Source organism: Ranitomeya variabilis, chromosome 1 (assembly GCF_051348905.1).
Source record: "Ranitomeya variabilis isolate aRanVar5 chromosome 1, aRanVar5.hap1, whole genome shotgun sequence".
In the NCBI taxonomy this organism is placed as follows: Eukaryota; Metazoa; Chordata; class Amphibia; order Anura; family Dendrobatidae; genus Ranitomeya; species Ranitomeya variabilis.
Window position 1 is genome coordinate 783745465 of NC_135232.1, and position 14028 is coordinate 783759492.

Consider the following 14028-nt stretch of genomic DNA (forward strand, 5'->3'; position numbering starts at 1 on the left):
AGCGGTTTTGCCCTGCAGATTTTCAATTCCGCTGCGGGATTAACCCGCAGAGGAACCCGCAGCGTGTGAACATGGCCTTAGGGTATGTGCACACGTCAGGATTTTGTGCAGAATTTGTGCAGAATTTTCCTGAGGAAAATCTGGCACCACTCCCAGGAAATCCTTATGCCTTTTTTGTGCGTTTTTGGTGCGTTTTTTGTGCGTTTTTAATGCGTTTTTTGGTGCGTTTTTTGTGCGTTTTTTAGAACACAAAGTTGGTTGTAAAAAAAAAACCTCCCATGAGGTCATTTCCTGGTCCAACCCCTCTTCTCCATTTTGCTTCTTTGTTGGATTCAACATGCCACACCATCGTCTTACTCCACAACAGAACCGGCTACTGTTGCATACGGCACTGCTTTTGCTGCACCACCACAGCGAGCAGGTAAGATAATGTCATTAGATGTGAACACTTTGCGTATTAGGCTGGTTTCACACTGTGTACAGCAGCCCGTTCAACACATACGTTTACGGGCTGCTGTATCGCAAGAGCTGACTTTGGCACATCGCTAGCGCCGATAGAGCATCTGCTAGCTCTATCAGCGCTAGCAGTGACAGACCCGGCAACGCTGCAGTCCGAGTCTCGGGGTCCGACCGGCACTGAAATGACGGCACATGGCTTCCGATGCGTCCGACATAGGAGTCAATGACGGCGCTAGCAGACTACGTTTCACCGCGTTACGCAGCGGTGTAACGAAATCCGGCTAGCGGACTGGGGGAACGCAATGTTAACCCAGCCTTAGGCTGCGGAGATGCCGAGTTTATGACGCTGCGGATTGGCAGCAGTTTTCCATGCGTTGTACAGTTCCATGTAATAATACATTCTATATTCTCCCATAGGAGCAATCTCGGAGAAGAAGGAATAGCAGACGTCAAAAAAGGATGTGGGTTCATCCCATTATTCAGGAACGGGAGGAAAAGGGACACTTCCATGTCCTTTACCGGGATTTAAGGAGGTAAGATATAGGGAGAAATGGTATATTGACAGCTGATTTTATTTGTTACTTTTTATTGCTATATACAACGTACTTTATGTTTAAAATGTGTGTTTAAAATTATTTGATTTTAATCTTTTTTTTTATTATTATTTTCAGGTTTCCAGATAAATTTACTCAGTTTTGCCGGCTTTCCATTGAGGCATTTGATCGTCTTCTAATTCTTCTTGGTCCACACCTCAGTTATGAAGATACGGTCATGCGAAGAGCAATCTCTGCAGAGGAAAGGCTGCTCATCACCTTGCGGTAAGGCCTTGCTGCGAGTGCCCCCCTAAATGCTGCCACAATGCTGCCAGTTTCCCTCTTAATGCTGCTGCAATAGTGCGAGTGCCCCCATAATGCTGCTAGTTCCCCCATAATGCTTCCACAATGCTGCGAATGCACCCATAATGCTGCCACAATGCTGCCAGTTCCCCCATAATGCTGCCGCAATGCTGCGAGTGCCCACATAATGCTGCCAGTTCCCCCATAATGCTGGCTCAATGCTGCCAGTTCCCCCATAATGCTGCCGCAATGCTGCGAGTGCCCCCATTATGCTGCCACAATGCTGCCAGTTCCCCCATAATGCTGCCGCAATGCTGCGAGTGCCCACATAATGCTGCCAGTTCCCCCATAATGCTGGCTCAATGCTGCCAGTTCCCCCATAATGCTGCCACAATGCTGCGAATGCACCCATAATGCTGCCACAATGCTGCCAGTTCCCCCATAATGCTGCCGCAATGCTGCGAGTGCCCCCATTATGCTGCCACAATGCTGCCAGTTCCCCCATAATGCTGGCTCAATGCTGCGAGTGCCCCCATTATGCTGCCACAATGCTGCCAGTTCCCCCATAATGCTGCCGCAATGCTGCGAGTGCCCCCATTATGCTGCCACAATGCTGCCAGTTCCCCCATAATGCTGCCGCAATGCTGCGAGTGCCCACATAATGCTGCCAGTTCCCCCATAATGCTGGCTCAATGCTGCCAGTTCCCCCATAATGCTGCCGCAATGCTGCGAGTGCCCCCATTATGCTGCCACAATGCTGCCAGTTCCCCCATAATGCTGCCGCAATGCTGCGAGTGCCCCCATTATGCTGCCATAATGCTGCCAGTTCACCCATAATGCTGCCGCAATGCTGCGAGTGCCCCCATTATGCTGCCATAATGCTGCCAGTTCACCCATAATGCTGCCGCAATGCTGCGAGTGCCCCCATTATGCTGCCACAATGCTGCCAGTTCCCCCATAATGCTGGCTCAATGCTGCGAGTGCCCCCATTATGCTGCCACAATGCTGCCAGTTCCCCCATAATGCTGCCGCAATGCTGCGAGTGCCCCCATTATGCTGCCACAATGCTGCCAGTTCCCCCATAATGCTGCCGCAATGCTGCGAGTGCCCACATAATGCTGCCAGTTCCCCCATAATGCTGGCTCAATGCTGCCAGTTCCCCCATAATGCTGCCGCAATGCTGCGAGTGCCCCCATTATGCTGCCACAATGCTGCCAGTTCCCCCATAATGCTGCCGCAATGCTGCGAGTGCCCCCATTATGCTGCCATAATGCTGCCAGTTCACCCATAATGCTGCCGCAATGCTGCGAGTGCCCCCATTATGCTGCCATAATGCTGCCAGTTCACCCATAATGCTGCCGCAATGCTGCGAGTGCCCCCATTATGCTGCCACAATGCTGCCAGTTCCCCCATAATGCTGGCTCAATGCTGCGAGTGCCCCCATTATGCTGCCACAATGCTGCCAGTTCCCCCATAATGCTGCCGCAATGCTGCGAGTGCCCCCATTATGCTGCCACAATGCTGCCAGTTCACCCATAATGCTGCCGCAATGCTGCGAGTGCCCACATAATGCTGCCAGTTCCCCCATAATGCTGGCTCAATGCTGCCAGTTCCCCCATAATGCTGCCACAATGCTGCGAATGCACCCATAATGCTGCCACAATGCTGCCAGTTCCCCCATAATGCTGCCGCAATGCTGCGAGTGCCCCCATTATGCTGCCACAATGCTGCCAGTTCCCCCATAATGCTGGCTCAATGCTGCGAGTGCCCCCATTATGCTGCCACAATGCTGCCAGTTCCCCCATAATGCTGCCGCAATGCTGCGAGTGCCCCCATTATGCTGCCACAATGCTGCCAGTTCCCCCATAATGCTGCCGCAATGCTGCGAGTGCCCACATAATGCTGCCAGTTCCCCCATAATGCTGGCTCAATGCTGCCAGTTCCCCCATAATGCTGCCGCAATGCTGCGAGTGCCCCCATTATGCTGCCACAATGCTGCCAGTTCCCCCATAATGCTGCCGCAATGCTGCGAGTGCCCCCATTATGCTGCCATAATGCTGCCAGTTCACCCATAATGCTGCCGCAATGCTGCGAGTGCCCCCATTATGCTGCCACAATGCTGCCAGTTCCCCCATAATGCTGGCTCAATGCTGCGAGTGCCCCCATTATGCTGCCACAATGCTGCCAGTTCCCCCATAATGCTGCCGCAATGCTGCGAGTGCCCCCATTATGCTGCCACAATGCTGCCAGTTCACCCATAATGCTGCCGCAATGCTGCGAGTGCCCACATAATGCTGCCAGTTCCCCCATAATGCTGGTTCAATGCTGCCAGTTCCCCCATAATGCTGCCACAATGCTGCGAATGCACCCATAATGCTGCCACAATGCTGCCAGTTCCCCCATAATGCTGACGCAATGCTGCGAGTGCCCCCATTATGCTGCCACAATGCTGCCAGTTCCCCCATAATGCTGGCTCAATGCTGCGAGTGCCCCCATTATGCTGCCACAATGCTGCCAGTTCCCCCATAATGCTGCCGCAATGCTGCCGCAATGCTGCGAGTGCCCCCATTATGCTGCCACAATGCTGCCAGTTCCCCCATAATGCTGCCGCAATGCTGCGAGTGCCCACATAATGCTGCCAGTTCCCCCATAATGCTGGCTCAATGCTGCCAGTTCCCCCATAATGCTGCCGCAATGCTGCGAGTGCCCCCATTATGCTGCCACAATGCTGCCAGTTCCCCCATAATGCTGCCGCAATGCTGCGAGTGCCCCCATTATGCTGCCACAATGCTGCCAGTTCACCCATAATGCTGCCGCAATGCTGCGAGTGCCCACATAATGCTGCCAGTTCCCCCATAATGCTGGCTCAATGCTGCCAGTTCCCCCATAATGCTGCCACAATGCTGCGAATGCACCCATAATGCTGCCGCAATGCTGCGAGTGCCCCCATTATGCTGCCATAATGATGCCAGTTCACCCATAATGCTGCCGCAATGCTGCGAGTGCCCCCATTATGCTGCCACAATGCTGCCAGTTCCCCCATAATGCTGGCTCAATGCTGCGAGTGCCCCCATTATGCTGCCACAATGCTGCCAGCAGGGCCGGTTTTAGGCAAAGTGGGGCCCTAGGCAAAGTTTAAAATGGGGCCCCAAATGCTAACATATTGCACATCACACAAAAGCATTTCGGTTGTATTTATATGCGCTGATCTCAGGCCGCTAAATAAGTTTGATCGACAATACTGAAGCTGTTCAACACTTGTTTCCCGGCCTCTTTCCACCAGCTGAGGAATAATGATGGGACAGAACGATCACTAACAGATCACTATACAGTATCATGTTATCAGCAGCACATCTACAGTTTACACCGGCGATGTGCTGCTGAGAACAATGATTTCTATTTCGGCATAAACAATCCAATCACTCGATGAATATGCAGCTTTTTGCTTGTTTAGTAAAATACACCCCATAGTCCTGCATATATTATAATGTGCACCACAGTCCTCCATATAGTATAATACACTCCCTATAGTCCTCCATATATTAAAATACACTACTTAGTCCTCCATATAGTATAATACACTCCTCATAGTCCTCCATATAGCATAATACACTCCTCATAGTGCTCCATATAGTATAATGCACCGCCATAGTCCTCCATGTAGTACAATTCACTTCCCATGGTGTAATGCACCCCATAGTTCTTCATATAGTATAACATATTCCCCATAGTCCTCAATACAGTATAATGCAGCCCACATATAGTATAATGCAGCCACCACCCCACAGAGTATAATGCAGCCAACCCAGAGTATAATGCAGCCACCCCATAGAATAGAATGCAGCCCCCCTCATAGTTTAATGCAGCACACTCATAGAGTATAATGCAATCACCCATCAAAGAATATAAATATAATACAGCCCCCATAGAATATAATGTGGCCCCGAATAGAATATAATGCAGCCCACCTCCCCTCAGAATATAATGCAGCCCCATCAAAGAGTATAATGCAATCATCCCTCAAAAAATCTAATACAGACCCCTATAGAATATAATACAGCTCACCTCCCCATAATATATAATGTAGCCCCCATAGAATAGAATGCAGCCCCCCATAGTATATAACACAGCCTCCCCATAGAATATAATATACCCCCCATAGTATATAACACAGCCTCCCCCATAGAATATAATAATAATAATAATAATTTTATTTATATAGCGCCAACATATTCTGCAGCGCTTTACAACTTAACCTCCACAATAGTGTATAACACAGCCACATAGTATATAATACGGCCTCCCCCATAGAATATAATATACCCCCATAGTATATAGCAAAGCCCGCATAGTATATAGCACAACCCGCATAGTATATAGCAAAACCCGCATAGTATATAGCAAAACCCACATAGTATATAGCACAACCCGCATAGTATATAGCAGAACCCGCATAGTATATAGCACAACCCACATAGTATATAGCAAAGCCTGCATAGTATATAGCAAAACCTGCATAGTATATAGCAAAGCCCGCATAGTTTATAGCACAACCCGCATAGTATATAGCAAAGCCCGCATAGTATATAGCACAACCCGCATAGCATATAGTACAACCCGCATAGTAGTATACAGCACAGCCCGCATCTCTCCTCCCCCCCGAGAATGGCCCCACAGTCCAGTAAAAAAACCAACCCACACTCCTCACCTCTCCTTGTGCCCGCGTTGCTCCCTGCGCCTGTCTCGGCGGCTGCCGCTGCACTGCCTGGCACATAGTGAGTGTGCGCACACCCGCAGTGTCAGAGGCTGAGCAGGGAATGATGGGAGAGGGAGCGTCAGCGGACGCTCTCTCCTCCATCATTGTATTCAACTGTACCGGCGTCATAGACACCAGTATAGTTGAATGCGGTGGCAAAACGCTGGTGGGGGGTGAGTCGGCACGCAGCAGCCCGCTACTGGCACAGGCCCTTCTGGCATTTGCCAGAACTGCTCGATGGCCAGTCCGGCCCTGGTTACAAGAGACCCTCAGGGGTTTTCTTCTCCGAGGATGCTCTATACTTTACAAGTCAGTGGCTTAGAAGACACCCTGACATCTTTTTGAGCATTTTTTTCCTAAGAAACCATTATAGCAGTTTCTTTACTGCTGAAAAATACCAAGTACAAAAGACACACAAAATGCTAAAGAAACAAAAAAATGAGGTGGTGTGGCCAGTGTGTGACTGGTGTGGTAGTGCAGTTGAAAAAAACTCACCAGTAAGCAGTGAAGTCTCCATATGGGAAAACTCCTGGGTGGCAGCACAGCTCCTGTACTGTGTCCTGACAGGGGCTGCTGTGCAGCGTCAGGACAACGTCAGTGGTCAGGTGTGACATAGGAAGGTCCTGCCGCTGAACAGCAGCTGCCAGCCCAGGACACAGTATAAATTATAACCCTGAAGCCTGCTGCAGAGTGAGGATGGACGGCCATAGCAGAAGAACAGGAGAACATGCAGAGCGCAGGTCAGGTCAGTATAACACGCCTGACTGCTTCTGCCTGGGGGATTGCAGCCGACGTTACAATAGATAACACAAGGCAGTGCAGCGCCGTCAGGAAACGCTCGCATTGCAGAACAGATAAGACAGATACACTTATGTCTGCCTCTTCTGCAAAGTGAAGCACTGCCTTGTGCTATTTTAATTTTAAGCAAGCTCCATTGTGGAACCAGCAGGGGGCCCTTGGAGGAGCGGGGGCCCCAGGCAGCTGCCTGGTCTGCCTGTGCTTAACGCCGGCCCTGGCTGCCAGTTCCCCCATAATGCTGCCGCAATGCTGCGAGTGCCCCCATTATGCTGCCACAATGCTGCCAGTTCACCCATAATGCTGCCGCAATGCTGCGAGTGCCCACATAATGCTGCCAGTTCCCCCATAATGCTGGCTCAATGCTGCCAGTTCCCCCATAATGCTGCCACAATGCTGCGAATGCACCCATAATGCTGCCACAATGCTGCCAGTTCCCCCATAATGCTGCCGCAATGCTGCGAGTGCCCCCATTATGCTGCCACAATGCTGCCAGTTCCCCCATAATGCTGGCTCAATGCTGCGAGTGCCCCCATTATGCTGCCACAATGCTGCCAGTTCCCCCATAATGCTGCCGCAATGCTGCGAGTGCCCCCATTATGCTGCCACAATGCTGCCAGTTCCCCCATAATGCTGCCGCAATGCTGCGAGTGCCCACATAATGCTGCCAGTTCCCCCATAATGCTGGCTCAATGCTGCCAGTTCCCCCATAATGCTGCCGCAATGCTGCGAGTGCCCCCATTATGCTGCCACAATGCTGCCAGTTCCCCCATAATGCTGCCGCAATGCTGCGAGTGCCCCCATTATGCTGCCACAATGCTGCCAGTTCACCCATAGTGCTGCCGCAATGCTGCCAGTTCCCCCATAGTGCTGCCGCAATGCTGCGAGTGCCCCCATTATTAGTTATTCTAAAGAATTTTTTTTTTCTCTCATCAGGTTTTTAGCTACAGGAGAGAGCTACACATCCCTGCACCTCCAATTTAGGCTAGGCAAATCCACCATCTCGCAAATTGTACGGTGCACATGTACCGTCATCTGGCAGACGTTGCAGCCCATCCTGATGCCTTGCCCAACCGAGGACACTTGGCTGCAGGTTGCAGCGGGTTTTCAAACTGTGGCCAATTTCCCCAACTGCGTAGGTGCTGTTGATGGCAAACATGTAAGGGTTCAGCAGCCACCACGATCAGGATCAAGCTTCTTTAATTATAAGAAGTTTTTTTCTGTGGTCCTGATGGCGGTGGCTGACGCACATTACAAGTTTGTTGCCATCGACGTCGGTGCTTATGGCAGTTCTGGGGACTCTCGGGTGCTGCAGTCATCACAGATTGGACTTCAAATTCTTCAAGATGGCGGCACGCTCCCAGCCTTTGTGATGGTATCGGATGAGGCATTTCCCTTAAAGCCCAACCTGCTGCGCCCATACCCACGAAGAGCACTGGATGATCGGCGTAGGATTTTCAATTACAGGCTGTGCCGTGCACGAAGATATGTGGAATGTACCTTCGGGATCATGTGTAGTCGGTGGAGGATTTTTCACACTGCCATCCAGTTAGATCCGGAGACTGTGGACACTGTGATAAAGGCATGCTGTGTGCTCCACAACTATGCTCGTGAATACAGCACAGAGGTAGTTGAGGAGCCACAGGTGTCAGAATTAGTTGCAGTGGACAACTTTGGTCAAGGAAGGCAATGTAACTCGGGTGTGCGTGTGAGAGAAACCTTCGCAGACTACTTCATGAGTCCTGAAGGTGCCGTGCACTGGCAATACTCTTGTGCCGGTGTTGAGCAGCCTGAACTGCAGAGAAGATCGGATGCCTAAACCGAATCAAGGCCCAAGCCTGGACGTCAGCGATAACAGCAGAGAACATATGATGGCCAAACCCATACAAAAAAAGGAACCAGTGTGTATGGCAGAGATGATAACAACAGAGAAAATGCGAGGCCCAATCCCTATCTAGCGAAGCCTATTTCCTATCTACCAAGGACCCTTTTTAATCATCAATATGAAAGCAAATAATCGTTAATAAATACAAAATATGATTTTAATAATTATCGTTTCCATGTTTGTTTGTTTTTGTTAATGTTGCTTCATCAGATCACATTATCCGGTCTTCACATTTGGTAATCATTCCAACTCAGAGTAGTATAACCAAACTTCTTTTATTAAATTAAAAAATAATTTTATTACATAACAGAAAATGTTGTGAAGATTATTAAAGGAAGATACATTAGCTGATGTAATATCCAAAAATCAATAACAAAATATTTTTTTTCAATAAACTTAGATTTTTGGGAAAAAAACGTAAAAAACTTATTCACATTTGGGCTGGAACTCTCATCACAGTAAAACATTGTCTACACTCCCATCTCAACTCAAAAAGGAGGAGACATCAAATCTCAAAAATTGTGATATTCCGGGTGGTATCCATAACCCGTAAATGAGTCATGTTGGGAGGAGAGACTGGAATTGGGTGTACTGGTACGATGGCCAGTTGGTGTAGGTCCAGGTGTATGGCCATAACTGTAGGCCTCTACGTGGTCGGGCCTGTATGTTGCCGCCTGCCCATAACGCTGCGGTGCGGCTGCTGGTGGTGGTGGTGGAGGCACAATGGGGTTATTAAAAATATTAAAAATACCCATCATAATTTGTTGGGCTGGGGGTAGGGTGGATGTCCCATCAATTGCCGTTAACAGACAATTGGCTGCTGTCATGTACATTTGCTGCTTGTCCCGTGGCAGTGTTCTAAGGCGGTCTGCCAAAAGTGACCCAAATTTGTCTTGCTCATCTTGCTTGGCCGAATTGTCTAGCAGATTGAGCGTACGGCTTGTTAAGTTTTCTATAACTTGAGCTTGTTTAGACTTCTTTGGTGCCGCCCTTCTCAAAGCCACGGGACGGGCAGAAGCAGCCCCCATCCCCATGTGCCTCGACACACCACCACCAGAGTTGGCTGCAGCGTCCGAGGAAGTAGAAGCAGTGTTAGAGTCCAAAACTTCTCCCGCACGAGGTGCTATGTCACGTTCTCCAAAGGTATCGGTAACCTCTTGTGACCTTCCGGACAAAGACATGTCCCCCGGAGAAGCTTGGCTGCCCATCCTGCATTCTTCTACTTCCTCTCCAATATTGTCCTCCGTGGAGTCACCTAGGTCCGGAGGTGTTTGGGCACAGATGTTGCTTTCAGTTCTGCAGACCAAAGAAAAAAAACAATGTTAAAAAAATACTATTTTCAATCATTACGTCAAGCTAAACAATTTTTATATATAAACTACCTCCTCAAACTCCGGCTTCCCAATATAAACTGCAGCTGGTCTGCATATGGCACCCTCTTCCTTGGCGGCGAGCTGCCACTCGGAGTCTTGAGGGACTTCATGAATCGATCTGTCACTGACCGCCACCTCTTCCTCACATCGCCCACTGAAATGAAAGAATTTAAAAATAAAATATTACAAATCCCATTTCCTTACTTTTTCCCAAAAATTTAAAAAATCAATACTTACAAATTGTTGTTTGCCACTGTTTAGGTAGATTCGGCCACTCAGGAAATAGAGTTGTTACAATCTTGGGCCAGGCATCACGCTTTGACCCCTTGTAATTCTCATGTGACCGGTCCCAGACCTCCGGGTGTTTTTCAATCTGAAAAATAACAGATTACAAGGGAAAATTTGTATTAAAATTTAAAGTGAAAGAACAGAAATATACGGTTATCTACAGTTGCACAAAGACCGTGTGCAAGAAAATACATGTAAGTGAAGGTTTTTTGGGTCGTTACGCAAAAATTTTTTTTCCCTGCTACTATGTGGCTGGGCTATATACTACGTGGCCTGTGCTATATACTACATGGGCTGTGCTATATAAGTGGCTGGGCAATATACTACATGGCCTGTGCTATATACGTGGTTAGGCTATATACTACGTGGCCTGTGCTATATATACGTGGCTCGGCAATATACTACATGGGCTGTGCTATATAAGTGGCTGAGCAATATACTACATGGGCTGTGCTATATACGTGGCTGAGCAATATACTATGTGGCCTGTGCTATATACTACATGGGATGTGCTAAATAAGTGGCTGTGCTATATACAGGTCCTTCTCAAAAAATTAGCATATAGTGTTAAATTTCATTATTTACCATAATGTAATGATTACAATTAAACTTTCATATATTATAGATTCATTATCCACCAACTGAAATTTGTCAGGTCTTTTATTGTTTTAATACTGATGATTTTGGCATACAACTCCTGATAACCCAAAAAACCTGTCTCAATAAATTAGCATATTTCACCCGACCAATCAAAAGTGTTTTTTAATACCAAACAAAAAAACCATCAAATAATAATGTTCAGTTATGCACTCAATACTTGGTCGGGAATCCTTTGGCAGAAATGACTGCTTCAATGCGGCGTGGCATGGAGGCAATCAGCCTGTGACACTGCTGAGATGTTATGGAGGCCCAGGATGCTTCAATAGCGGCCTTAAGCTCATCCAGAGTGTTGGGTCTTGCGTCTCTCAACTTTCTCTTCACAATATCCCACAGATTCTCTATGGGGTTCAGGTCAGGAGAGTTGGCAGGCCAATTGAGCACAGTAATACCATGGTCAGTAAACCATTTACCAGTGGTTTTGGCACTGTGAGCAGGTGCCAGGTCGTGCTGAAAAATGAAATCTTCATCTCCATAAAGCATTTCAGCCGATGGAAGCATGAAGTGCTCCAAAATCTCCTGATAGCTAGCTGCATTGACCCTGCCCTTGATGAAACACAGTGGACCAACACCAGCAGCTGACATGGCACCCCACACCATCACTGACTGTGGGTACTTGACACTGGACTTCAGGCATTTTGGCATTTCCTTCTCCCCAGTCTTCCTCCAGACTCTGGCACCTTGATTTCCGAATGACATGCAAAATTTGCTTTCATCAGAAAAAAGTACTTGGGACCACTTAGCAACAGTCCAGTGCTGCTTCTCTGTAGCCCAGGTCAGGCGCTTCTGCCGCTGTTTATGGTTCAAAAGTGGCTTTACCTGGGGAATGCGGCACCTGTAGCCCATTTCCTCCACACCAGACTCAGTCCACTGCTTCCTCAGGTTCCGGTCACCTCTTCTCGTTGTACAGCGTTTTCTGCCACATTGTTTCCTTCCAACAGACTTACCATTGAGGTGCCTTGATACAGCACTCTGGGAACAGCCTATTTGTTGAGAAATTTCTTTCTGGGTCTTACCCTCTTGCTTGAGGGTGGCAATGATGGCCTTCTTGACATCTGTCAGGTCGCTAGTCTTACCCATGATAGGGGTTTTGAGTAGTGTTGAGCATTCCGATACTGCAAGTATCGGGTATCGGCCGATACTTGCTGTATCGGAATTTCCGATACCGAGATCCGATACTTTTGTGGTATCGGGTATCGGGTATCGCAACAACATTAATGTAATAATGTGTAAAAAAGAGAATTAAAATAAAAAATATCGCTATACTCACCTGTCCGACGCAGCCGGGACCTCAGCGAGGGAACCGGCAGCGTTGTTTGTTTAAATTTTGCACTTTTACTTGGTTACGTGAAGTCCCGGCTTGTGATTGGTCAGGGCGGCCATGTTGCCGGGACGCGGACCAATCACAGCAAGCCGTGACGAAATTACGTCACGGCTTGCTGTGATTGGTCCGCGTCCCGGCAACATGGCCGCCATTAACCAATCACAAGCCGTGACGTCACGGGAGGCTGGACATGCGCGTATTTTGAAAAGCGCGCGTGTCCAGCCTCCAGTGACGTCCCGGCAACATGGCCGCCATTAACCAATCACAAGCCGTGACGTCACGGGAGGCTGGACATGCGCGTATTTTGAAAAGCGCGCGTGTCCAGCCTCCCGTGACGTCACGGCTTGTGATTGGTTAATGGCGGCCATGTTGCCGGGACGCGGACCAATCACAGCAAGCCGTGACGTAATTTCGTCACGGCTTGCTGTGATTGGTCCGCGTCCCGGCAACATGGCGCCATGACCAATCATAAGCCGGGACGTCACTGGAGGCTGGACACGCGCGCTTTTCAAAATACGCGCATGTCCAGCCTCCCGTGACGTCACGGCTTGTGATTGGTTAATGGCGGCCATGTTGCCGGGACGCGGACCAATCACAGCAAGCCGTGACGTAATTTCGTCACGGCTTGCTGTGATTGGTCCGCGTCCCGGCAACATGGCCGCCCTGACCAATCACAAGCCGGGACCTCACGTAACCAAGTAAAAGCGCGAATTTTAAACAAACAACGCTGCCGGTTCCCTCGCTGAGGTCCCGGCTGCGTCGGACAGGTGAGTATAGCAATATTTTTTATTTTAATTCTTTCTTTTACACATTAATATGGTTCCCAGGGCCTGAAGGAGAGTTTCCTCTCCTTCAGACCCTGGGAACCATCAGGAATACCGTCCGATACCTGAGTCCCATTGACTTGTATTGGTATCGGGTATCGGTATCGGATTGGATCCGATACTTTGCCGGTATCGGCCGATACTTTCCGATACCGATACTTTCAAGTATCGGACGGTATCGCTCAACACTAGTTTTGAGTAATGAACCAGGCAGGGAGTTTTTAAAAGCCTCAGGTATCTTTTGCATGTGTTTAGAGTTAATTAGTTGATTCAGAAGATTAGGGTAATAGGTCATTTAGAGAACCTTTTCTTGATATGCTAATTTATTGAGACAGGTTTTTTGGGTTATCAGGAGTTGTATGCCAAAATCATCAGTATTAAAACAATAAAAGACCTGACAAATTTCAGTTGGTGGATAATGAATCTATAGTATATGAAAGTTTAATTGTAATCATTACATTATGGTAAATAATGAAATTTAACACTATATGCTAATTTTTTGAGAAGGACCTGTACGTGGCTGGGCAATATACTACATGGGCTGTGCTATATACGTGGCTGGGCAATATACTACATGGGCTGTGCTATATACGTGGCTGGGCAATATACTACGTGGCCTGTGCTATATACTACATGGGATGTGCAAAATAAGTGGCTGGGCAATATACTACATAGGCTGTGCTATATACGTGGCTGGGCAATATACTACGTGGCCTGTGCTATATACTACATGGGATGTGCAAAATAAGTGGCTGGGCAATATACTACATGGGCTGTGCTATATACGTGGCTGGGCAATATACTACGTGGCCTGTGCTATATACTACATGG

At 48.4% G+C, this 14028-nt stretch overlaps 2 protein-coding genes across 2 annotated transcripts; one reads left to right on the top strand and one right to left on the bottom strand.

Moving 5' to 3' along the window:
* The first annotated feature begins 336 nt into the window (after positions 1 to 336).
* LOC143798926 (uncharacterized) lies at positions 337 to 8971 on the top strand. Its single transcript, XM_077281133.1, has 5 exons — positions 337 to 421; positions 877 to 992; positions 1131 to 1277; positions 7783 to 8005; positions 8942 to 8971. The coding sequence occupies exons 1-5, from the start codon at positions 338 to 340 to the stop codon at positions 8969 to 8971; spliced, it is 600 nt and encodes a 199-aa protein (XP_077137248.1). The 5' UTR covers position 337.
* A 208-nt stretch (positions 8972 to 9179) lies between these two features.
* Positions 9180 to 10524, bottom strand: LOC143767641 (uncharacterized). The gene is made up of 3 exons (XM_077256133.1): positions 10342 to 10524; positions 10114 to 10258; positions 9180 to 10027 (listed from the first exon to the last, which is right to left on the bottom strand). The coding sequence occupies exons 2-3, from the start codon at positions 10212 to 10214 to the stop codon at positions 9244 to 9246; spliced, it is 885 nt and encodes a 294-aa protein (XP_077112248.1). The 5' UTR covers positions 10215 to 10258; positions 10342 to 10524; the 3' UTR covers positions 9180 to 9243.
* Positions 10525 to 14028: the final 3504 nt, after the last annotated feature.

What these genes read in the sequence shown, in the direction of transcription:
- LOC143798926 (XM_077281133.1), top strand. Translation starts at nt 338, where the DNA reads ATGCCACACCATCGTCTTACTCCACAACAGAACCGGCTACTGTTGCAT. An exon ending in CTTTACCGGGATTTAAGGAG is followed by an intron (nt 993 to 1,130) that starts GTAAGATATAGG and finishes TATTATTTTCAG; the next exon opens with GTTTCCAGATAAATTTACTC. An exon ending in GTGCTGTTGATGGCAAACAT is followed by an intron (nt 8,006 to 8,941) that starts GTAAGGGTTCAG and finishes TTGCTTCATCAG; the next exon opens with ATCACATTATCCGGTCTTCA.
- LOC143767641 (XM_077256133.1), bottom strand. Translation starts at nt 10,214, where the DNA reads ATGAAGTCCCTCAAGACTCCGAGTGGCAGCTCGCCGCCAAGGAAGAGG. An exon ending in GGAAGCCGGAGTTTGAGGAG is followed by an intron (nt 10,028 to 10,113) that starts GTAGTTTATATA and finishes TTTGGTCTGCAG; the next exon opens with AACTGAAAGCAACATCTGTG.